The following is a 25319-nucleotide window of genomic DNA, read 5'->3' as shown; positions in this document are numbered from 1 at the left end:
GCTCCCGCTCTTCGGCCCGTGGACGCGGTGGGGAGGGGGGGGGGGTGGAAGGGACGGACGGCCTCCGGACCCTGTTCCGTCCACTGGGTCACGGAGGCAACGGGTGAGGCAGCCCGGGTAACTCGGCCACTGACATCTGACCGCAACATTCCCGTCCGGGGCGGAGACCCCGAGCTCACTCGCCGCGTGTCCGTGCTGCGTGTCCGTGCCGCGTGTCCGTGCCGTGGGTCCGGCGTAAATAAACCAAATCTTTGTTTGGAAACGTGAGGGTCTCTGCTCTTGTTTTGAACACGAACGAGTTTTGGTGGAGCGTCACGTGGCACCATATCACTGGGGGGGGGGGGGGGGGTGGGAGTGATGGGGGAGAGGCAGAGGAGGAGTGATGTCCAACATACCTGCGGTGTTACTCGTCTTACGAAAGCCTCTATCAGAACTGCGTAACCCCCTTCATCAGATGGTGAATATCCACGATTACTGCAATTCCTGCTTCAATGTCATTCGCGAATCCACGTCTCCTTGGTAACGTCTCCCCGATTAATCCCCTCCCAATATCTCAAGTGCCAATTTTCCCACCTGAAGAAACAGAATCAGCGCCTCCATGTTCCCTCCAGAATAATGGCCTCGCCAACAATCCATGCCTTGAATTACACGCTCTCTTGAATAACGTTCCCATCTAATAGCTTATTCCCAAAAGATTCCCTCAATAAATAACCCACTTCCATCCCTCCTCATGGAACCCACATCCAAGACAGTCCCACTAAATAAACTTTTTTTAATCTGACAAGATAACATATTCTCATTAAATATCCCACTCCCAAACAAACTGCCTTTAAACCACCACTGTTAAATTACCTCTCCACAAGCCACCCGTAAGAAAAGCTCCCTCGCTGAACACGCTACCACCGACATCAAGCAACTCACCCCCAAGCCGCATCCTATCCCGTCCACACACGCTCCACTCCTGGAATACCCACTAGATACTCTGCCAAAGAATCCAACAATAACCATTCCCCAAACGTCCCGAAGTATCCCATTCCCGAGGTGGTGCAGCGGGTAGAGCTGCTGACTCACACAGCGCCAGAGACCCGGGTTCGATCCTGACATCGGATTCTATCTGTGTGGAGTTTGTACGTTATCTCTGAGACTGTGTGGGTTTTCCACATCCCATAGACGTGCGGGTTTGCAGGTTAACTGGCATCTGTAAGTTGTCTCCAGTGTACAGGGAGTGGATGGGTGAACAGATGGCCTGTTTCCATGCTGTGAATTACAGTAATTCAATCAATATTATGTCGAACAACACTCTCGTGTTAAAACAACCCACAAAGTAATCCACTCTAAAGATCAGTCCACAAACCACCTCCTGGCTAAATAATTCATGCCCAGTAAAAATCTCAAGCAAAGAATCCATTTCCCGAATCTTTCCCCAACAAGTTACTTCCCACAAAACCCATTATCCCCGCGCATGCTTGTTGGACAAGCCCTTTACAATCAATATTATGTCGAACAACACTCTCGTGTTAAAACAACCCACAAAGTAATCCACTCTAAAGATCAGTCCACAAACCACCTCCTGGCTAAATAATTCATGCCCAGTAAAAATCTCAAGCAAAGAATCCATTTCCCGAATCTTTCCCCAACAAGTTACTTCCCACAAATCCCATTATCCCCGCGCATGCTTGTTGGACAGGTTCACCCACTTAGAAGCTGTCGGGACAGAAGAGGTGTTTACACTGGGCGGCGGACTGGCTTGTGATGCGAATAGGGCTGTTGAGCCAAAACCAAAAAGGCCTAAGGCAGGCAACGCCATTGTAGTAGGAGACTCCATTGTGAGAGGTACGGACAGGGGTTTCTGCGGCAACAGACGGGATGCGAGGATGGTGTGCTGCCTTCCTGGTGCTAGGATCCAGGATGTCACGGACAGAGTGCAGAAAATCCTCAAGGGCGAAGGTGAACATCCGGAAGTGGTAGTGCATGTCGGCACAAATGATGTCGGAAAGAAGGGGATGAATATTCTGCAGCGTGACTTTAGAGAGCTCGGAAAAATGCTGAAAAGCAGGACCTCCAGGGTTGTTATCTCCGGTTTGCTTCCAGTTCCTCGTGCTGGCGAGAGCAGGAACAGGGAGATACGGGACCTGAACGTGTGGCTGAGGAACTGGTGCACGGGGCAGGGATTTAGATTCTTAGATCACTGGGATCTGTTTTGGGGTAAGGGGGAACTGTACAAAAGGGACGGATTGCATCTTAACAGGTGTGGGACCAGCATTCTGGCAGGCAGGTTTGCCACTGCTACACGGGTGGTTTTAAACTGAATAAGGGGGGTGGGGTGTCGAATGGGCTAGTGGAGGATGGAGTTAAAGGGAAAGGGTTTCTTAAATGTGTGAGCGTAGAGACAGAGGGGTGTAAAATGAGGGTAGAAGCAATAGGTAGCAAGGTGAAAAGTAAAAGTGGCAGGCAGACAAAACCAGGGCAAAAATCAAAAAGGGCCACTTTTCAACAAAATTGTATAAGGGGTAAGAGTGTTGTAAAAACAAGCCTGAAGGCTTTGTGTCTCAATGCAAGGAGCATTCGTAATAAGGTGGATGAGTTGAATGTGCAGATAGCTATTAATGACTATGATATAGTTGGGATCACGGAGACATGGCTCCAGGGTGACCAAGGCTGGGAGCTGAACATCCAGGGATATTCAATATTCAGGAGGGATAGAGAGAAAGGAAAAGGAGGTGGGGTAGCGTTGCTGATTAGAGAGGAGATTAACGCAATGGAAAGGAAGGACATTAGTTTGCAGGATGTGGAATCGGTATGGGTAGAGCTGCGAAACACTAAGGGGCAGAAAACGCTGGTGGGTGTTGTGTACAGGCCACCTAATAGTAGTAGTGAAGTTGGAGATGGTATCAAACAGGAAATTAGAAATGCGTGCGACAAAGGCAAAACCGTTATAATGGGTGACTTCAATCTACATATAGATTGGGTGAATCAAATTGGCAGGGGTGCTGAGGAAGAGGATTTTTTGGAATGTATGCGGGATAGTTATCTAAATCAACATGTAGAGGAACCAACGAGAGAGCAGGCTATTTTAGACTGGGTATTGAGTAATGAGGAAGGGTTAGTTAGCAGTCTTGTTGTACGTGCCCCCTTGGGCAAGAGTGACCATAATACGGTTGAGTTCTTCATTAGGATGGAGAGTGACATTGTTAATTCAGAAACAATGGTTCTGAACTTAAAGAAAGGTTACTTTGAGGGTATGAGACGTGAATTGGCCAAGATTGACTGGCAATTAATTCTAAAAGGGTTGACGGTGGATATACAATGGAAGACATTTAAAGACTGCATGGATGAACTACAAAAATTGTTCATCCCAGTTTGGCAAAAGAATAAATCAGGGAAGGTAGTGCATCCGTGGATAACAAGGGAAATCAGGGATAGTATCAAAGCGAAGGATGATGCGTACAAATTTGCCAGAAAAAGCAGCATACCGGAAGACTGGGAGAAATTCAGAGACCAGCAGAGGAGGACAAAGGGCTTAATTAGGGAAGGAAAAATAGATTATGAAAGAAAACTGGCAGGGAACATAAAAACTGACTGCAAAAGTTTTTATAGATATGTGAAAAGAAAGAGATTAGTTAAAACAAATGTAGGTCCCTTGCAGTCAGAAACGGGTGAGTTGATCATGGGGAACAAGGATATGGCGGACCAATTGAATAACTACTTTGGTTCCGTCTTCACTAAGGAAGACATAAATAATCTGCCGGAAATAGCAGGGGACCGCGGGTCAAAGGAGTTGGAGGAATTGAGTGAAATCCAGGTTAGCCGGGAAGTGGTGTTGGGTAAATTAAATGGATTAAAGGCCGATAAATCCCCAGGGCCAGAGTACTTAAGGAAGTAGCTCCAGAAATAGTGGATGCATTAGTAATAATCTTTCAAAACTCTTTAGATTCTGGAGTAGTTCCTGAGGATTGGCGGGTAGCAAACGTAACCCCACTTTTTAAGAAGGGAGGGAGAGAGAAAACGGGGAATTACAGACCAGTTAGTCTAACATCGGTAGTGGGGAAACTGCTAGAGTCAGTTATTAAAGATGGGATAGCAGCACATTTGGAAAGTGGTGAAATCATTGGACAAAGTCAGCATGGATTTATAAAAGGTAAATCATGTCTGACGAATCTTATAGAATTTTTCGAGGATGTAACTAGTAGCGTGGATAGGGGAGAACCAGTGGATGTGGTGTATCTGGACTTCCAGAAGGCTTTCGACAAGGTCCCTCATAAGAGATTAGTTTACAAACTTAAAGCACAGGGCATTGGGGGTTCAGTATTGATGTGGATAGAGAAATGGCTGGCAAACAGGAAGCAAAGAGTAGGAGTAAACGGGTCCTTTTCACAATGGCAGGCAGTGACTAGTGGGGTACCGCAAGGCTCAGTGCTGGGACCCCAGCTATTTACAATATATATTAATGATCTGGATGAGGGAATTGAAGGCAATATCTCCAAGTTTGCGGATGACACTAAGCTGGGGGGCAGTGTTAGCTGTGAGGAGGATGCTAGGAGACTGCAAGGTGACTTGGATAGGCTGGGTGAGTGGGCAAATGTTTGGCAGATGCAGTATAATGTGGATAAATGTGAGGTTATCCATTTTGGTGGCAAAAAACAGGAAAGCAGACTATTATCTAAATGGTGGCCGACTAGGAAAAGGGGAGATGCAGCGAGACCTGGGTGTCATGGTACACCAGTCATTGAAAGTGGGCATGCAGGTGCAGCAGGCAGTGAAGAAAGCGAATGGTATGTTAGCTTTCATAGCAAAAGGATTTGAGTATAGGAGCAGGGAGGTTCTACTGCAGTTGTACAGGGTCTTGGTGAGACCACACCTGGAGTATTGCGTACAGTTTTGGTCCTGGCACGGCTGCCCAGCCAGCAGCTGTCTGTCTTTTCATCTTTTTATTTTTTATTTTAGTTAGTTAAATGTTTTGTTTGGAGGTCTAGACTTTTTTATGTGGGGGGTGGTGGGGGAGGGGGAAACTACCTTTCAGGGTCCCTACCTGGTCGGATGCCTTGCCCGGGTCGCCGCGCTGGAGCTCCGGTGAGCTGAAGTTCGCTGAGGAAAACATCGCGGAGCGGCGGGAATGTGGAGCGGCCAGCTGCGGGCGGCGGCGCTGAACTGTACACCGGGAGCCTGGGATGAGATCGCCAGTTGTGGTGCTCCAACCGGCGCGGCCTTGTTGGCTTTGGATGCTGCGGCCTCCAGTACGGAAGCGGCCGTTCCAGGGTTCCCAAGCCGCTGAGAGGACTCTCCCGACGCCGGTGCAACATCACCCGGCGAGAACGGCCTGGAACATCGGGCCTCCGTAGAGGTAACTGTGGAAGCCTCAATGGGCCCGACTATGGGTGAACTGGGGTTGGGGACTGGACTTTGTGCCTCCCCTCATAATGGGAACCATTGTGGGGGGATGTTCTTTATGTTTAAAACTCTTATTAATGTTATGCCTGTATTCCTTCTTTATGTGCTGCAAAATGGCAAGAAGCATTTCACTTCACTATACCTAGGTGTATGTGAATGTGACCAATAAAATACCTTTGATACCTGTGCTGACCCTTGTCCGACCCTTGTCCGAGCGCATGAACCCGCGGCCCGGTCACTGGGAACAATAAACTCAGTCACCAGCAAGTCTATGCGGCTGAGCCTGGATGTAATAGTTGACAATAAGACAGTCAATAAATCAAACAGGAATCTCACTGCAGACGAAGAGATGACACAGTTCTCGCCCCGGGATGCGACGTGAACGTGGCTGGAACTCCGGGAAGTTACAATCACCGTGGAAGTGGGACACGTCAATGCGTGTTTTTCAAGCGGAGATTGACAGGTTGTTGATTATAAGGGGTGTCGGGGGTAATGGGGAGAAGGCGGGAGAATGGGGTTGAGGGGGGAGATAGATCAGCTATGAGTGATTAGCGGAGTAGACTCAAGATGGACACAAAATGCAGGAGTAACTCAGCGGGACAGGACAGGCAGCATCGAGGCGATGTGACTCCTGGCTGGTGTTGCCGACACGGACCTGGCCATTCCGGTGAGTGTGTCGTCCCTCTCCCTCCCCTCCCGGCTCTCAAGAACCGTCCTTTAGTTCTGGTCCAGAGATGAACGACTGGGCTTGTATTCACTGGAATTTAGAACGAAGAGAGATGATCTTTTAAAAACATAAAATTCTTAAGGGGTTGGACAGGCCAAATGTGGCAAAATCTAGTTCCCGATGTTGGGGAATGAGAGGGGATCTTATAGAAACATATAATATTATAAAAGGACTGGTCAGGCTAGATGCAGGAAAAATGTTCCCAATGGTGGGCGAGTCCAGAACCAGGGGCCACAGTCTTAGAATAAAGGGGAGGCCATTTACGACTGAGGTGAGAAAAACCTTTTTCACCCAGAGAGTTGTGAATTTGTGGAATTCCCTACCACAGAGGGCAGTGGAGGCCAAGTCACTGGATGGATTTAAGAGCGAGTTAGATAGAGCTCTATGGGCTAGTGGAGTCAAGGGATATGGGGAGAAGGCAGGCACGGGTTATTGATTGGGGACGATCAGCCATGATCACAATGAATAGCGGTGCTGGCTCGAAGGGCCGAAGAGAAGGAGAGAAGGAATGGGTGACGTTTCGGGTCGAGACCCGCCGGAGATGCTGCCTGACCCGCGGAGTTACTCCAGCACAGCGAGTCTCTTCTGGAGAGGAGTTGCCGTGTTAGTATCTGGTGAGGAAAGGTCGGGCACTGATCTGGTGAAGTTCAGAGTGAAGGGAACTCGAAAGATCAGAACACAGAACAGGACAGCGCGGAGACAGGCCGTTCGGCCCACAATGCCCGTGCTGAACATGATGCCAAGCTGCTGGATGTTGGGAGTGGGTTGGACACTGTTGACCCTCTGGGGATGGAGGTGAGCAGAATGTGTCCGAGGGTCGAGGGCCTCACGCCGGTAGGTGGGGCTAGTAACTGGGGCATGTTGGCTAGTGCGGGCACGATGGGCCGAAGGGCCTGTTTCCATGTTGTATCACTGTGACTCTGCCGGGGTTAGATGTGTACAGAGTGCGGGGATCCCACAATGGGGTGGAGGTGACGGTCGGGCCATTCCAGGGTGGAGGGGCCGAGCGGTCTCTGCTGTCCCATCACCCCGGGATAAACGAGGCGGAACCAGGAGCTCGGATCCGGAAGCAGCCCGGACCCGCGGCCACGACGGACCGGAAACACTGCGGCGGGAGGAGGTTGAGCGGCGGAGATGGTGAGTCGGTGCGCGGCCCCGCGGGTGGGGGAATGCGCGGCCCCGCGGATGGGGGGGGGGGGGGGGAATGCGCGGCCCCGCGGGTGGGGGGGGGGGGAATGCGCAGTCCCGCGGGTGGGGGGGGGGGGGAATGCGCGGCCCCGCTGGTGACGTGCACGCGCTCACTGTCTCTCTCCAGGCGTTGACCGTCCGCACCGACCTCGGGGACATCAAGGTGGAACTGTTCTGTGAACGCGCGCCCCACACCTGCCAGGTGAGTGGTCACCCTCTCCCTACCTCCCTCCCCCTCCTCACCCCGACCTCCTCACCCCGACCTCCTCACCCCGACCCCCTCACCCCGACCTCCTCACCCCGACCCCCTCACCCCGACCCCCTCACCCCGACCCCCTCACCCCGACCCCCTCACCCCGACCCCCTCACCCCGACCCCCACCCCCCACCCCGACCCCCCCCCTCCACCCCACCCCCCCCCCCCCTACCCCCTCACCCGACCTCCCCCCTCACCCCCTCCCCCACCCCCCCCCCCCGCCCCCCTCACCCCCCCCCTCCCCCACCCCCTCCCCCCCACCCCGACCCCCTCACCCCGACCCCCCCCCCCGACCCCCTCCCCCGACCCCCTCACCCCGACCCCCTCACCCCGACCCCCTCCCCCGACCCCCCACCCCCCCCTCACCCCGACCCCCTCACCCCACCCCTCACCCCTCCCCCTCACCCCCCCCCTCCCCCCCCCTCCCCCGACCCCCTCACCCCGACCCCCTCACCCCGAACCCCCACCCTCATAGACCCCTCCGCCCTCACCCCGACCTCCCTCACCCCCCCCCTCACCCCCGACCCCCTCACCCCGACCCCTCTCACCCGCCTCCCCCTCGACCTCGCCCCTCCACCCGACCTCCTCACCCCAACCCTCCTCACCCGACCCCCCTCACCCCGACCCCCCTCACCCCGACCCTCCTCACCCCAACCCCCTCACCCCGACCCTCCTCACCCCGACCCCCTCACCCCAATCGTTCCTACCTCCCTCCCCCCTCACTGCCCCCCTCCACCCTCTACAGCAACACTGATGCTCCTTGTGTTTCTGTTTGTAGAATTTCCTGGCCCTGTGCGCCAGTGATTACTACAATGGCTGCCTCTTTCATCGCAATGTCAAAGGGTTTATTGTGCAAACTGGAGACCCCACAGGTAACTTTCCCACAACTCCCGATCCTCACCTTCTGCCTTCTGCCCTCTCCCCGACCCCCTGTCCTCTCCCCGACCCCTGCCCTCTCCCCGACCCCCTGCCCTCTCCCCGACCCCTTCCCTTTCCCCGACCCCTGCCCTCTCCCCGACCCCCTGCTCTCTCCCCGACCCCCTGCCTTCTCCCCGACCCCCTGCCTTCTCCCCGACCCCCTGCCCTCTCCCCAACCCCCTGCCCTCTCCCCGACCCCCTGCCCTCTCCCCGACCCTTTCCCGACCCCCGACCTCTCCCCGACCCCCTGCCCTCTCCCCGACCCCCTGCTCTCTCCCCGACCCCCTGCTCTCTCCCCGACCCCCTGCCCTCTCCCCGACCCCCTGCCCTCTCTCTGACCCCCAGCCCTCTCCGACCTCCTCCCCATGTCTGAGTTCTCTGTTCCTCTCCGCTCTCGTCCTGAGTGGTGCTACGACGTGGCTCTGGCACAAACATTCAGAAACCGCAGATAGACACAAAAAGCTGGAGTAACTCAGCGTGACAGGACTGGCAGCATCTCTGGAGAGAAGGAATGGGTGATGCTTCGGGTCGAGACCCTTCTTCAGACTGGATCGGAATAAGGGAAACGAGAGATTTTGGGCGATGATGAAGCTTCAGTGTTGTTGCTGTAAAGCTCCTTGTATATATAACCCCTGATCCTTGTACATATAACTCCTGACCCGTGTACATATAACCCCTGACCCGTGTGCATATAACCCCTGACCCTTGTACATATAACTCCTGACCTGTGTACATATAACTCCTGACCCGTGTACTATAACCCCTGACTCTTGTACATATAACCCCTGACCCGTGTAATATAACCCCTGACCTGTGTACATATAACCCCTGACCCGTGTATATATAACCCCTGACCCTTGTACATATAACCCCTGACCCTTGTACATATAACCCCTGACCCTTGTACATATAACCCCTCACCCTTGTACATATAATCCCTGACCCTTGTACTGCCCCTAAATGTAGATGAGCATTAGGGAGACGGCAGGCTACTGTTTTAGCTGGAACTTTGCCACATCGAACCCAACAAAAGTACTTTCCAGTTAAAATGTTGATGTCCATTTTACTAGATCCTATCTCGAGTCACACTACTGTAGCAGCAGTAATGTTCTTTTTAAAACCGTCGATATTATTTAAAATGTTGCTGCCATAAAATATTTTGAAAGAATGTTTTTACTATCCTGAGATAGGCTTCAGAATGGCAGAATGAGATTGAAAATACTTTGTGTGGGAAGGAACTGCAGAGATTTACAAAGCTCCTCCATGCTACACATTCCTCTGGGTCAGTCCAGCTCTGCCACAGTTCCCCCTTACAAACTCTTTCTGTTTGGTTTGTTTTAATCAAAAAATAATTTAACAAATTATTAAAAATAATATTTACAGTTCACAATAAAACAAAACTAACCCAGCACCACAACACGAAGCAAACAAAGACACTAAATGAACTCCTACACAACTATGTTACAATCACCATCGAGGGGTTGTGTTCCACCCCACACCGTGCCCAACGGTCCTGTAAATCCCCCAGGGTGTCTGTGGACAGCGCATAGTCCCTCTCTAACACCACCCGGGCGCGGACGTAACAAGAGGCAGGCAGCCGGCTCGGGCAGAGCCCTCTTCTACCTGGCGACTGGGGGCCCCCCTCGCGATCGGAAGGCAACACCGACCGCCACTTAGTGTGCGGACCAGGGCGAGGAAGTGCAGGTTGAGGAGGAGGAGCCCGTACAGGAGACTTACAAACTGTTCGGGTGATGAGCATTGTCTAGTACGGAACGCTGCCTTGACCCAGGGCGGAACTGTGGCAGGAACAAGGTTAGGGTTAGGGCTGTCCCACCCAAGTAGCACTTGCACCCCCAGTAAGGTGCAGAATCCTGCTCTCTCAGTAACGTCACTGTTCCTCCGCCATTCTACGCAGTGCTCCCACGCAGGGTGTTTGTGGGTTCACTCTGCACCCTGACTTGGGACTGGAACCATTACCTTCTGATTCGGAAACAAGTCTGTCTCCATGAGCCTTAACCTTGAAAATCAGGAGTACTCCTTCTGGATTTGGTTTAGTTTAGACAGACAGCATTAAGAGCATTAAGGTGGATAAATCCCCAGGATCTGATGGGAATTATCCCAGGTTATTGAGAGAGGCAAGAGAGGAGATTGCGGGAGCCTTGACAAAGATCTTTGCAACTTCTCAAGCCACAGGTGAGGTTCCAGAGGTCTGGAGAGTTGCCAATGTTGTTCCTTTATGTAAGATGGGAAATAAAGAGATGGAGCCGATTCTGTCGTGTTGTCACATGTTTGATGGAGCCGTGTTAGCTACGTTTCACCGTGTTTGACAGAACTGTGTGTCACATGTTGGCACGTGTTATCAACGTGTTGTCATGTGTCGTCACGTGCAGTGTTTTCCTTCTCCCACAGGTACAGGGAAGGGAGGATCCAGCATTTGGGGCAGGAAGTTTGAAGATGAGTTCAGTGAACACCTCAAGGTAAGGGAAGACTGGACCAGAGACTCTCTGTGACCGATACTACTTTGTGAGCCACTCTCCCTCACTGTCCATGCTCTGTTTCAGCATAGTGTCCGAGGAGTGGTTTCCATGGCCAACAACGGCCCCAACACAAATGCCTCGCAGTTCTTTTTCACCTACGGCAAGCAGCCTCATCTGGACATGAAGTACACTGTGTTTGGCAAGTAGGTTTGTCAATCCACACCTGTGTTGTCGGTTCTTAACCAAGACTCGCTCTGATGCAGGAAAGGGGAACAAAGAGAGAGGGGCTAGTTGTCATGTCCTTGGTGTCGAAGGAACTTCTTCATCTGTAAGAAATATGTGAAATACAGACCATCTGTTAAAGAAGGAAGAGGCTTATTGGATCGGGTAAATGTCTTTCCCCTCTCCTTCCCCAAAAGAGGAATAATCGTCAGGTCTACACGGAATGTGCCACTGATCTCTGGAGTTTAGAACATTGTTTCTGGCATCCTGTGTGCTGGAGGACTGGGAGGCTGATGTGGTGGCAGAACTCACAGGGAGAGGGGATTTACGGAATATGTAGAAGCCAGACCCAACTGTAACCAGTGGGCAGGTGTGGACTTCAGTACGGCCTTTGATAAGGATAAGGCCCCTCACATGGGAGACTCACACGCCAGTGTCCATTCAATTCAATTCAATTCAACTTTAATGTCATTGCACAAATACTGAGTATGGGTACAACGAAATGCAGTTTTGCGTCAGTCCGTAGTAGTGCAATATAGAAATTAAAAAAAAAAAAAAAAGAGGATACAGAATAATAAAAAATACAGAATAATTAAACAATGGGGACGGAGGGACCGGAGGAATCTATCGGCGGGACTCCGAGTTCAGCAATGCGACGGTATGATTGTAGAAGCTGTTCCTCATCCTACTGGTACGAGACCTGAGGCTCCTGTACCGCCTCCCTGATGGGAGGAGGGCAAACAGTCCATGGTTGGGGTGGGAGGGGTCTTTAATGATCTTCCCAGCTCGTTTCAGACACCGTTTTCGGTGGAGGGCATCCATGGCAGGGAGCGGGGCACCGATGATGTGCTGCGCGGTTTTCACCACCCGTTGTAGTGCCTTCCTGTCCGCAACAGTGCAGCTGCTGTACCATGTGCTGCAGGCGGTCAGGATGCTCTCGATGGTACACCTGTAGAAGTTGGTCAGGATCTGGGGGGACAGGTGGGCTTTCTTGAGCCTCCTCAGGAAGTAAAGGCGCTGCTGTGCCTTTTTGATCAGCTTGGAGGTGTTGAGGGACCAGGACAAATCCTCCGAGATGTGTACCCCGAGGAATTTGTAACTGGAGACGCGCTCCACCTCAGTCCCGTTTATGTGGATGGGGGTATGTCTGCCCCCTCTGACCTTCCTGAAGTCGACAATAAGTTCCTTCGTCTTCTTGGAGTTGAGGACGAGGTTATTATTGGCACACCAGGTTGTCAGGTGCTGGACCTCCTCTCGGTAGGCTGACTCATCGTTGTCACTGATCAGTCCTACCACCGTGGTGTCGTCAGCAAACTTAATGATGGCGTTGGATCCGTACTTAGGGATGCAGTCGTGGGTGAAGAGGGAGTAGAGGAGAGGGCTGAGCACACAGCCCTGTGGCACGCCGGTGTTCAGTGTTATAGTGGTGGAGGTGAGGTTGTTGACCCTAACAGACTGGTCTGTTGGTGAGGAAATCCAGTGTCCAGTTGCAGAGGGAGGTGGAGATGCCAAGTCCGCTGAGTTTGGTGAATCGGGGAGGGGAGACATGGGATCCAGATGACAGATTGGCTCAGTAATAGAAGGTTCATGGTAAAGAACATGCACTGGTTACTGTTCAGGATGGATGAGAACTAACGTCTCATTATGTATAGGCTACTGATGATGATGAGGTGGGATTCACACACAGGTTGTTGTTTTAGGCCCGAGCTTGAATACTTCCTGCCCATAACATGAGTTTTATGTCTGAGTATTATTTTGAACAGAGTATTGTTGGGTACCGAGAATGATGTGTGTGCACCTCTCTCTGTCAGGGTGTGTGTCCACCTCTCTCCCCCAGGGTGATGTATTGTCCTCTATTCCCCAGGGTGATCGATGGGCTGGAGACACTTGATGAGCTGGAGAAACTTCCAGTGAATGAGAAGACATTTCGTCCCCTGACTGACGTGCGCATCAAGGAAGTTGTTATTCACGCCAACCCGCTGGCGTTCTGAGTCAGGGTCGGGGGTGAGCGGTGACAGGTCGGGGCCAGGCTGGACGGTGGGGCTGACCCTGGGAGAGTGAAGATCGGCATGCAGATACCGGTGCCACCACTATTCACCGCCAGAAATCAGGCCTCGTATGGATTGGAGGGGGTGGGAAACTGGGCAGGGCCTCGACACTCTGCTCATCTCTCCATGATCTCTCACCCTCCTCTCTCTGCTGTCTCCCTTCCCTGATTCCCTGTTACCTTCACCACCTGATTTGGGAAGCAGAGGTGACCCCAGGTCAAACAAAGGGCAGGTGTCCATCGAGGGCCAGCGTGAGTGTCACTGTGTGTAGACTTACTGTATGGCTGCAGGGCCAGCAGCTTCAGCACTGTGTTGGGCATGTTGCAGCTGTGTGGGGCCAGAGTGTAAACGTGCTGGCATGGTTCGCGTGTCCTCACGGTACCGCCCAGCCTTAATGTCACTCCATGTTTCCCCGGCAACAGACACTGACCTGCCTGTTCAGGGTGAGCCCCCACATCCCCTCCCCCCTTCCCCAGGTGCCCCCATCACCTATATCTCTGTGCCCCCTCCCTCCCCCATCACCTATATTTCTGTGCCCCCTCCCTCCCTCCCCCACCTTGCCAGTGCCTGGTGATTCGGAGCCAGGTTTGCGACGTCTAGGTGGAACATCAGTAGTTTGTGTAAAACATTCACCATTTTGTCAGTGGTTTTAGTTTGTAAACATCTTGTCACTGATTTTACCTTTTTTTTATGTAAAAGTGAAATAAAGACATTATTTTTGTGAAGTTTGGGTGTGATGACGTCGACATTGCCAGTTGCATGAGTCACACTGGTGTACAGGTCATAACCTGACCGGTCAGGGGGTGGGCAGTGGCCATACACTACCACAGGAGGGTCAAACAAGCTGGCATTTGATCCAGGACAAGATTGGACACTGACCTGCCCCGTTAATGCAGCCACGGTGGGGGGTAGAGAGCTAGTGGCATTGAAAACCTCGGCACACATGACAATAAACTAAACTAAACTAAATTGCAAAGTCTATTATGCGGTAAGTTGGGAGGAAGTTTTAGAAGGTTTTCCATGAGGCGATTTATTTGAGCGAATGTGCGGATGTTCTCATGAGAGAGTGGATGGTGCGAGACCTAACGCTGGGGATGGAGCTGCTACATTCAGTATAGGAGCATATCAGGGGATGTAACCAGAATACCAATGTTGTATAGAGAAGGATAGGAAATCAAGGACCAGAATTGTGGAATTTCACTATTTATTGTAAGGCAGCAACTGGGAATATTAGACTGGGAGCATCTACTGATAGGTTGAGGATGAGGGGTTAAATGTTCATTCTGAGGGGCATTAGTGTGTGGCGATGGTTGAATTCTACAGCACCGTAGAGTTAAAGAGGTCTTGCGTGCCCTGATTCTAAAGGTGACATTTGAAGGAGGTACAGCGGGTAGAACCGCTAACTCGCAGCGCCAGAGACCTGGGTTCAATCCTGACCTCGGATGCTGTCTGCGTTGAATTTGCACGTTCTCCCTGTGACCGTGTGGGTTTCCTCTGGGTGCTCGGGTTTCCTCACACATCCCAAAGACGTACAGGTTTGTAGGTTAATTGTCCCTATTGTGGGGAGAGGTGAGAATGGGTAATCTATGGTTAGCATAGACTCAGTGGGCAGAAGGGTCTGTTTCCGTCTTGTCTGAACTAATATCTTCAAGATGCACAGGAGGCAAGGAAGGCCATGACTAGAGGGCCAACATGGGGAGAAAGAAGGCCCACAGCAACATGGGGAGAAAGAGGGCACACAGCAACATGGGGAGAGAGAGAGAGAGAGAGAAAGAGGGCACACAGCAACATGGGAAGAGAGAGAACCCACCGAGTCGGCAGAGTCCGCGCCCGCCCCTTTAAATCAGCCGCGGCGTCTTTAATTAAAATGGCGGGCCGGGAGGAAGAAACAACACAGGTGGGGGAGGGGATGTGGTGCCGCCGTCTCCCCGTCAACACAGACCCAGCTCTGTCTGTCTGTCTGTCTGTCTGTCTGTCTGTCTGTCTGTCTGTCTGTCTGTCTGTCTGTCTGTCCCCGGATCCTCAACACTCACCCTGTTGTCTGATGTCTACGTGTCCCCCGATCCCGGTCTGACCCGTACTGTCTACTGTCTGTCTATCCCCGGTCTGACCCGTACTGTCTACTGTCTACTGTCTGTCTATCCCCGGTCTGACCCGTACTGTCTACTGTCTACTACAGCGGCTGTCTCTTGGTGACAAGGTGGCCCTGATCACAGGAGCCAGCTCTGGCATCGGCGCGGGCACTGCCACTCTGTTCGCCAGGCTGGGGGCCAAACTGGCCCTGAACGGCCGCAACGTGGAGAGTCTGGGCAAGGTGCAGCAGGAATGTGAACAGGTCGGGAAGCACACGGTGAGTGGGGGATGAGGGGGGGGGGGGGGGGGGGGGTGAAGGTAGGGGGGTCTGACCATTCACTGTGTGGGGACTGACCGTTCACTCTGCTTCTTCAGCCCCTGCTGCTGCCCGGTGACCTGACAGATGAGACGACCGTGAACAAGCTGGTGGAGGAGACCATCAATCACTACGGACGGCTGGACGTGCTGGTCAACAGCGCGGGCATCCTGCTGATCGGTACCATCGAAACCACCACCATGGAGCAGTACGATCACATTATGAATGTCAACGTCAGGTATGTGTGTCCCGCTGTCAGTCAGCACTCATGCATGGGTGACCCTCCTACATAGAAACATAGAAAATAGGTGCAGGAGTAGGCCATTCGGCCCTTTGAGCCTGCACTGCTATTCAATATGATCATGGCTGATCATCCAACTCAGTATCCTGTACCTGCCTTCTCTCCATACCCCCTGATCCTTTTAGCCACAAGGGCCACATCTAACTCCCTCTTAAATATAGCCAATAAACTGGCCTCAACGAATGTAACAATGAATAGAACAAGAACAGGCCCTTCGGCCCACACGTCAGGTATGGTGTCCCTCGGTCAGTCAGCACTCATGCATGGGTGACCCTCCTGTATAGAACAGTGCAGGAAAGGGCCCTTCGGCCCACAATGTTTGTGCTGAAGATGATGACGTTAAACTGGGAACTTCTCTACACTTCTCATAATTTTATATACTTTATCAATCTCTGACATTCTAGCGAAAACAATGCAAGTTTATGCAAGATCTCCCTGTACCTGAAAGCTTGTAATTTTGGGAAACCTCCTCTGCACCCTCTCCAAAGCCCCCACATCCAGAACTACACGCAATGATCCAACGTGGCCTGACCAAAGTGCTATAAAGCTGCATCTTGACTTCCTGACTCTTATATTCAATGTCCCTAGCAATGAAGGCAAGCATGCCGTACGCCTTCTCTATCACCCTGTCTACGCGTGCTGCCACCTTCAGTGAGTTATGAACTTGGCTCTCAGATTGCTCTACACATCCACGCTTACTCAGCTGGTGTGATCAACCCTCAGCCTGTCCCATTGCCCAGTGTCTGGCAATGCCCTGCACTGTTCACAAGTGTAGGAACAGAATTAGGCCATTCATTAATTTACAAGCCTCTAAATCACGCTGGAGACCCTCCCCAAAATGCTGTATTTAGTTGTGTACTTTCACCAACTTATGGATCCAATTAAAATTATGATTCGTGTTACTGGAAACAAATATCTAGAGAGGATTCAACTTTCTAGGAATGCCATAATACAAATGAACTCTGTAGACATGTGAAGAGAGTCTTTGCACATTTACCAATGTTGTTGTGGTGTTGTCTTGCACAGATCTCTCTACCACCTCAGCCGCTTGGCTGTTCCTCACCTCATCCACAGCAAGGGCTGCATTGTCAACGTGTCCAGTGTCAATGGTCAGCGCTCAGTGAGTAGAGAGGCTGACGTGTTCATGCTTAGCTTCATAGCCCAGTAATCAGGGCAGCATTGTGGAAACAAGGGACTGCAGATCCTTTAATACCCCAATGACAGATACTCAGTGCTCGAGTGACTGTCTGAAGAGGGTCCTCACCCGAAACATCATCCATCTTGTTTCTACAGAGATGCTGCCTGACCCGATGAGTTACGCCAGCACTCTGTGTGTGATGGGAGTGCAATACCTCTCCACTGAGAGGCCCAGAGCGTTGGTGAATCTGCAGTTCCACTCTGTGCTGCCAGCTCCAGCTCCGGCCTCTAACTCGATCTCCTGCTCCCTTGATCTCTGCACTCTTCAGTTATCACATGTGTCTTCCCCGAGCTGCTGGGCCGCACACACACAGCCAGTGGGGGTGAGGGCTCTAGTGGGGGAGCTGGGGGGATGCAGGGGGAGGGGTGGTGGGCAGGCCCGGTGTCCCATTGCCCCTTGTGCATGGCCACCGGCAGGGGGCAGTTGGTGGTCTGTGGGCAGGTGGGCAGTGGGTGGTCTGTGGGCGGGTGGGCAGGTGGGCAGTGGATGGGGGCAGTGGATCACTGCTGTATTCCTGCCCCCACAGTTCCCGGGCATGCTGGTGGGGATGGGTTAGGGTCAGGAGTAGGGTCAGTTTTGGGCTCACTGCTGTTTTCCCACCCCCACAGTTTCCGGGTGTGCTGGCCTACTGCATATCGAAGGCAGCGGTGGATCAGTTCACACGGTGCCTGGCCCTCGGTGAGTGCAGCACCACCACCCCTCCCTCTGGGGAAAGGACAGCACCCACAGCACCCCATAAACACAGCACCCACAGCACCCCATAAACACAGCACCCCATAAACACAGCACCCACTGCACCCCATAAACACAGCACCCCATAAACACAGCACCCCATAAACACAGCACCCACAGCACCCCATAAACACAGCACCCCACAAACACAGCACCCCATAAACACAGCACCCCACAAACACAGCACCCCATAAACACAGTACCCACAATGACAGTGGTCCCGTCCATGGTCGGTGCATCATGAACACAGACAGACACCGCACGGTCCGGCCATTCCACGCACCCATCCAGATCCGTCTGTCATTTAATTTGCTAAACTCACCTCCAAGATCACCGGCCACTTTTCTGGATGAAACCTCATTTGTCGGCTTTCCCTGCCCACTCTCCATCCCATTGATAGGTCCCTGTGGCCCAACACAGATACCTACACTGCCCAGTCCTGCATCGCCTGCAGCCCTGTGATGATGCTCTGGCGTGAAGCTTTCGTGGTGACTGGATGTTGGAGCGATCTAACCACCACCGCCCTCTCTAGCCAGAGGTACCTCTTTGCCCTGAGACCCACTGAGACCCACAGAAGCACCTCTCTGCCTTGGCATTGCTGAGACCAGCCAGCCCTGTGGGATCTGGGCAGTATTGCTCAGGTCCACATAGAGGACACTAAATCACCACCTCTCCCCGTGACCTGACCATGTGATGCAGACTGCAGCAGCCGTGGGATGTTCTGGCATGTTCTAGAATCCTAGGGTCAACACGGGGATGGTCAAGGGTTCCTCTGTCCCCCGGCCCCTCCCCCCGCTACCCACACACAGCGAGCTGGGATCTGGGATGCGCGGTGATACGGGAATGTGTGTGAGCCCCAGACTGACCCACGACCTCTCCCACAGACCTGGCGCCCAAGGAGGTTCGGGTGAACGCTGTCAGGTGAGTGGTGTAGAGTCATTGCCCACCCACTTCCACCTCCCTGGACATTACTGTCCCTCCACCCACTCACTCCTGTCATCTCCCTCGGCCTCCAGTAGCCTCAGGTGTGTGAGTGTGAGCGGGAATGTACACCTGTGAGTGGGAGTGAGTGTGAGCGCACACACGTGAGTGTCAGTGAGTGTGAGCGTACACCTGAGTGAGTGCGAGCATACACATGTGAGTGTCAGTGAGTGTGAGCATGAGCGTACATCTGTGCGTGTGAGCGTACACATGCGGGTGAGTGTGAGCATACACCTGTGTGAGTGTACACTGTGATCCTGAACAGTGAATGCTCAGGCTGTTTGCCTGCAGAGGGCAGTGTGGAGCAGAATCCAGCCAGCTCCACATCAGCTGCACCTCCCCGCCCCCCCTCCCCCACCCCATCACTCTGTGTGTCACCCTTCCCGACCCCCTCTCCCCGCACCCCCTCTCCCCGCCCCCCCTCTCACTGCCCCCCCCTCTCACCGCCCCCCTCTCACTGCCCCCCCCTCTCCCCGCCCCCCCTCTCACTGCCCCCCCCTCTCCCCGCCCCCCCTCTCACTGCCCCTCTCCCCGCACCCCCTCTCCCCGCACCCCCTCTCCCCGCACCCTCTCTCCCCGCACCCCCTCTCCCCGCCCCCCTCTCCCGCCCCCCCTCTCCCCGCCCCCCCTCTCACTGCCCCCCCTGTCCCCGCCCCCCCTCTCACTGCCCCCCCCCCTCTCCCCGCACCCTCTCTCCCCGCACCCCCTCTCCCCGCACCCTCTCTCCCCGCACCCCCTCTCCCCGCACCCCCTCCCCCCTCTCCCCGCCCCCCTCTCTCCCCGCCCCCCCTCTCCCCGCCCCCCCTCTCCCCGCCCCCCCTCTCACTGCCCCCCCCTCTCACTGCCCCCCCCCCCCCTCTCACCGCCCCCCCTCTCCCCATCACTCTGTGTGTCACTCTCTCCTCTCCAGCCCAGGAGTGATCGTCACGGATATCCACAAGCGGGCTGGACTGAACGAGGGCGACTATGCCAAGGTGAGTGACCTGCGTGTGGGGTTAGGGGTCAGTGTGTGGGGTCAGGGGTCAGTGTCAATGGGCCAGGGGTCAGTGTGTGAGGTCAGTGGTCAGTTTGTGGGGTCAGTGGTCAGTTGGTGGGGTCAGAGGTCAGTGTGTGGGGTCAGTGTCAGACAGGAAGAGGGTGATCCCACTGGAGGGGTGATTTTGGATGGGAAGGCGCGATGTCAGGGGTGCTAATTCCCATGGGGGGGACGTTTTGACGGCAGAGGGTGATTTTGGGCAGTGGGGGCGGTGTGGAAGGGGTGCTGGTTTTGACCTAGTGGGTGATTTACCATGGGGGGGGGGTGTTTTAGGATGGGGATGTTTTGACGGTAGAGGGTGCCGGTTCTGACTACGTCTCTCCCTGCAGTTCCTGAACAAGTGCAAGGTGACACACGCACTGGGCCGGCCGGGGCAGGTGCAGGAGGTCGCCCAGGCCATTGCCTTCCTGGCCTCCGATGCAGCCTCCTTCATCACCGGCGTCACCCTGCCTGTGGATGGAGGCCGCCACGCCATGTGTCCACGCTGAGCCCACGGCCACGCTGGCCCTGGCCTTGGTCACTCCCGGTCACTCCCGGTCACTCCGGGGCCAGTCCCGGTCACTCCCCGCCACTCTGGGGCCACTCTGGGGGACTCGGCCGGGGAGAGAGGACAGAGACGGCATGTCTACCCCATCCCCCCAACCACAATAAACTTAACACTGCCTGCTGAGACTGGTCTGCTCATTTCACTGCTGCGTAAGTGTACACACGTGATCACATTCCTGTCCCGCCCCTTCCCCACACCTTCTACCCCCTTTACTCCCCACAGCCTCTGCTTTACCCCCATCCTCCGGGGCTCGCAGTCTGGCCCATGAGCCCTGGGTCTCTCAGCCCCACTTGCTGGTCCCGGGCCCCTGCACCCTACTGTCTCACTCCTCACATCCATTCCATATACCTCTCTCTGACGTTGCCTCTTTGTTCCATGTTACCGACCCTGCCTCTATCGGTCTGATCCCTGGTCTATTACAATGTGCCCCTCACACCACTCTCTTGCATGCCACACTTTGTTCTTTTGCTCCCACCACGACACATTTTACAGCGTTAGGGGTGGTATTGCTGTAACAGTGCCAGCAGTATTCACTGATCTATGTAGATGGGGCATGTTGGTCGGTGGGGACAAGTTGGGCTGAAGGGCCTGTTTCTGTGACTCTGTGACTAGTGTAGATGGGGCATGTTGGTCGGTGTGGGCAAGGTGGGCTGAAGGGCCAGTTTCCACGCTGCATGCCCTAACCCTAATGCTTCTATGATTGTTGGTGTACCAGCCACACAAGCAGACCAATTCTACTTGCTTCAAACCGACTGAAATCTAACCTGCACTTGTTCAAAAGCAAAAGAATAAGCAGAGGCTGGAAATGTGAGGGTTTTTGGGGGTTAATTTTTGTTGTTGTTGTTATTATAAGGGGATGAGGGAAAGATTTTGGGGTAATGGCAGCTCATTCTTTGATTGTTACAAATGCACTCGACTTTCTTTTTTTTTGCTTTTTTTCTCTTCTCTCTTTTTTTTTCTCCCCCCCCCATTGTGGGCTCTCACATGCAGCCTTCGCATGGTTCTGGATGGCAGACGCTGTATGTATTTTTTGAATCATATTTTGAAATATGGCTAATGGTGATATTGATGGAGGCAATCCTGTGAGGTTTATATCTTGGAATGTAAAGGGGCTTAATGGTCCGGTTAAAAGAGCTAAAGTTTTTTCTCACCTAAAACAACTAAGAACAGATATACTAATTTTACAAGAGACTCACTTAAGACTGCAAGATCATAATAGACTGCGTAAAACGTGGGTTAGTCAGATTTTTCACTCCAGATTTAATAGTAGGTCCAGGGGTGTGGCAATATTAATCAACAAAATAATACAGTTTACACCGTCTGACGTTTTAGTGAATGTTTATGCCCCTAATTGGGATGATGTTCACTTTGCAAATAAGGTTCTGTCATTAATACCCGATCTGAACACGCACCAGCTAATTTTTTCGGGAGACCTGAACTGTGCTATTAATCCACTGCTTGATAGGTCTAGTTCTAAGGGGACACCTTCTGGTATGGCAAAGACCTTCTCACTGTTTATGCAACAAAATGGTTATGTGGACCCCTGGAGATTTCTGAACCCAACTGCTAGACAATTCTCTTTTTTTTCTCATGTTCACCATTCTTTTTCCAGAATAGACTATTTTTTTATAGACAGCCCCTTAATTCCTAGGGTTAAGAAAATTGAATATACCGCTATAGTAATATCAGATCACTGACCTGTGATACTGGACCTAGGCTTTCCTTTAAATATTAAAGAACGACCTCTTTGGAAACTCAACCCCCTTTTGCTTTCCAATGAAACATTTTGCAGTTTTGTATCAGCTAACATAGACACATTCCTTGAAATTAATAAAACTGAGTCCGTATCCTGCTCTTTAATTTGGGAAACTTTAAAAGCCTACTTAAAAGGTCAAATCATATCTTATACTTCATACGCCAATAAAGAACGCAAGAAGGAAATGGAAACCCTGTTAAAATCCATCTTGACCCTGGATAGGCAATATTCTGAAGCACCCACCACCCAATTATACAAAAGCCGGGCTGATTTACAAACAAAATTCAATCTGTTATCTACTAATCAAACAGAACAACTAATTCTCCGGACTCGTGGTCTTTATTATGAATATGGTGATAAGGCGAGCCAGCTTATGGCTCACCAACTGAAGCGTCAATCCGCGTCACGGCTTATTCCTCAGATAAGAGACATACACCAAGACATAACAAGCAATCCAAAAGAAATAAATAATACTTTCACAGCCTTTTATTCTTCTCTTTACACCTCAGAATTCCCCTTGCATACTATGAATATGGAAACTTTCTTAGACGATTTGGAAATACCCACTGGAATTAGAAGACGCAGAAAATCTAGACCAACCCCTTGGGCAGGAAGAGATTAATAATGCCATTGTGGCGATGCAGAGTGGTAAAACCCCGGGCCCTGACGGCTACCCATTAGAATTTTATAAGAAATTTAAGGATAAGCTCACACCTGTTCTTTTAGAAATGTTTCAAGAATCTTTGGAAAAAGGTTCATTACCCCCCACTCTTTCACAGGCTTCTATTTCACTTCTTCTTTAAAAAAGACAAGGATCCGACTCAATGTGGATCATACCGCCCCATCTCACTTTTGAATGTAGATGTAAAAATTTTGGCGAAGGCGCTGGCTTGCCGTTTAGAATGCCAACTTCACAAAATAATCTCAGAAGATCAAACAGGTTTCATTAAAAATCGTCATTCCTTTTCTAATATCCGCCGATTGGCCAGCGTGGTCTATTCGCCCAGTGCTTCTCCGCGCCCAGAGGCTGTTATCTCTTTGGACGCGGAGAAGGCATTCGATCGAGTGGAGTGGCCATATTTGTTCAGAGTCTTGGAGAGATTTGGATTTGGCAAAATATTTGTAGCCTGGGTTAAGCTATTATATCATTCACCCTTAGCATGTGTACAGACAAATTATTTGCGATCTGATTATTTTCAATTAACACGTGGCACTCGTCAAGGCTGCCCATTGTCTCCTCTTCTTTTTGCGATTGCAATTGAGCCCCTCTCTATTACACTTAGGTCAACCACATTATTCTAGGGCATTAGGAGAGGAAACAGGGAACATCGTGTGTCTCTATATGCCGACGACCTTCTTCTTTATGTGAGTGACCCTACAGTCAGTGGCCCTGCAATTGTGTCCTTGTTGGATCAGTTTGGGACTTTTTCCGGCTATAAACTAAACCTCCAAAAAAGCAAATGCTTTCCCATCAACTTAGCCCTACAGATCCAACAGGAAACCCTGCCCTTTCCCATATCTCAAGAAGGTTTTGTATATTTAGGAATACACATCACCCGCTTTTTCACATCCCTGTTTGCAGCTAACTACATGCCTCAAGTTAGCCAAATGAAGGCTGACTTTGAGAGATGGCGTAGTCTGCCACTCACTATGGCTGGGAGAGTGCAGTCAGTGAAGATGACTGTACTTCCCAGATTTCTTTACTTGTTCCAATGTTTGCCGGTTTTCCTACCCAAGTCATTTTTTAACTCAGTTAACCAATCTATAACCTCCTTTATATGGGGTAACAAGGTTCCAAGGGTCAATAAGTGCACTCTCCAAAGAGGTCGCGAAGTAGGTGGACTGGGCCTTCCTAGCTTTATTAATTATTACTAGGCATCCAATATCCAAAATATATTATTCTGGCTCCACCGACCAGATACAGACTGGTGTCTGCTTGAATCACAATCCTGTTACTCCTCGTCTCTCCCAGCTTTAGTATATTCCTCCCTGCCATTGAAACCCTCTAGATTTACATCCAACCCTGTCGTACTATCCACCATCAAAATTTTTAACCAATTTTGTTGCCATTATAAGCTTACATCAGCTTCAGTTCTGGGTCCCATTCATAGTAACCATTTATTCCCCCCCTCTACATTTGACTCAACCTTTCGACAGTGGGGGTTTGAATGGTCTTATGTCCATTAAGGATTTATACGCTAACAACATATTTGATAGTTTCGACTACCTACACAAAAAACATGGCCTCCCACATAATCATTTCTTTAAATATCTTCAGGTTTGCCACTTTGTCATGAAAACATTTCCTTCTTTTCCTGATCTCCCTCCTGTCACAGTGTTGGATAAACTCACTCTTACCTTTGCAAATAAAGGACTGATCTCTGCAGTATATTCTCAATTGATGTACTTAGGAGATCAAAACCTGAACAAAGTTAAAGCTACGTGGGAGGATGACCTTGGTATGGATCTGTCTGAGGAATGCTGGACAGAAGCGCTGAAAAAAGTCCACTCCTCGTCATCATGTGCTAGATTGGGGCTCATACAATTTAAAGTTTTACACAGGGTTCATTTAAGCAAAGCCAGGCTTGCTAACATATATCCAGGGACGGACGCTGGCTGTGACAGGTGCTCGTTCTCTCCAGCCAATCTAGCTCATGCATTCTGGTCTTGCCCCAAACTTGTTAACTATTGGGCAGTGGTTTTTAAAACCATCAGTGAAGTCCTTGGGATGACAGTGAGACCTTGCCCGCTTGTAGCTGTATTTGGTGTAACAGATAAAACCTTGGGTTTAAATACAACCCAGTCTGATATCATTACATTTACATCACTTTTGGCCCGTAAGAGAATCTTGCTGGTCTGGAAATCTACTACTCCTCCATCTGCCGCTGCTTGGCTGGAAGACGTCATGTTTTTTTTAAGGTTAGAAAAGATTAAATTCACATTGAGGGGGTCTGTGAAAAAGTTTTATTTGAAATGGGAACCCTTTTTATCATACTTTGAGGGTCTAAAGGAACTACCTATTGACTGAGGGCACTTGACAGTAAGTGGGGATCCGCCTTTATTCTGTTTTGTTACTTTATTATTGTTAAAAAGTGCATTTGATTTTGTGATTATATTTGGATTGTGAAAAAATAAGCTGCCAAGGGGTGTTTAGGG

General features: G+C 51.5%; 2 protein-coding genes across 3 annotated transcripts; both read left to right on the top strand.

Moving 5' to 3' along the window:
- The first annotated feature begins 7169 nt into the window (after positions 1-7169).
- Positions 7170-13948, top strand: ppil3 (peptidylprolyl isomerase like 3). Of its 2 annotated transcripts, XR_004416624.1 has the most exons (7): positions 7170-7252; positions 7431-7505; positions 8337-8430; positions 10886-10953; positions 11038-11156; positions 13040-13282; positions 13621-13948. XR_004416624.1 is itself a non-coding variant. In XM_033048669.1 (6 exons), exons 1-6 carry the CDS (start codon positions 7250-7252, stop codon positions 13164-13166), a joined length of 486 nt encoding a protein of 161 aa, XP_032904560.1. In that variant the 5' UTR covers positions 7170-7249; the 3' UTR covers positions 13167-13948. The 2 variants fall into 2 exon arrangements, 1 of the variants encoding a protein (XP_032904560.1); XM_033048669.1 differs by having other exon boundaries at positions 13040-13948.
- Positions 13949-15024: 1076 nt separating this feature from the next.
- LOC116990842 (3-oxoacyl-[acyl-carrier-protein] reductase FabG-like) lies at positions 15025-20459 on the top strand. Its single transcript, XM_033048896.1, has 8 exons — positions 15025-15120; positions 15403-15573; positions 15672-15850; positions 16940-17033; positions 17720-17789; positions 18728-18764; positions 19735-19798; positions 20190-20459. The coding sequence occupies exons 1-8, from the start codon at positions 15091-15093 to the stop codon at positions 20346-20348; spliced, it is 804 nt and encodes a 267-aa protein (XP_032904787.1). The 5' UTR covers positions 15025-15090; the 3' UTR covers positions 20349-20459.
- Positions 20460-25319: the final 4860 nt, after the last annotated feature.

This window comes from Amblyraja radiata, chromosome 32 (genome assembly GCF_010909765.2).
Source record: "Amblyraja radiata isolate CabotCenter1 chromosome 32, sAmbRad1.1.pri, whole genome shotgun sequence".
Classification (NCBI taxonomy): domain Eukaryota; kingdom Metazoa; phylum Chordata; class Chondrichthyes; order Rajiformes; family Rajidae; genus Amblyraja; species Amblyraja radiata.
The sequence above is the reverse complement of the archived record's forward strand: the minus strand, read 5'-3'. Positions and strand labels throughout refer to the sequence as shown.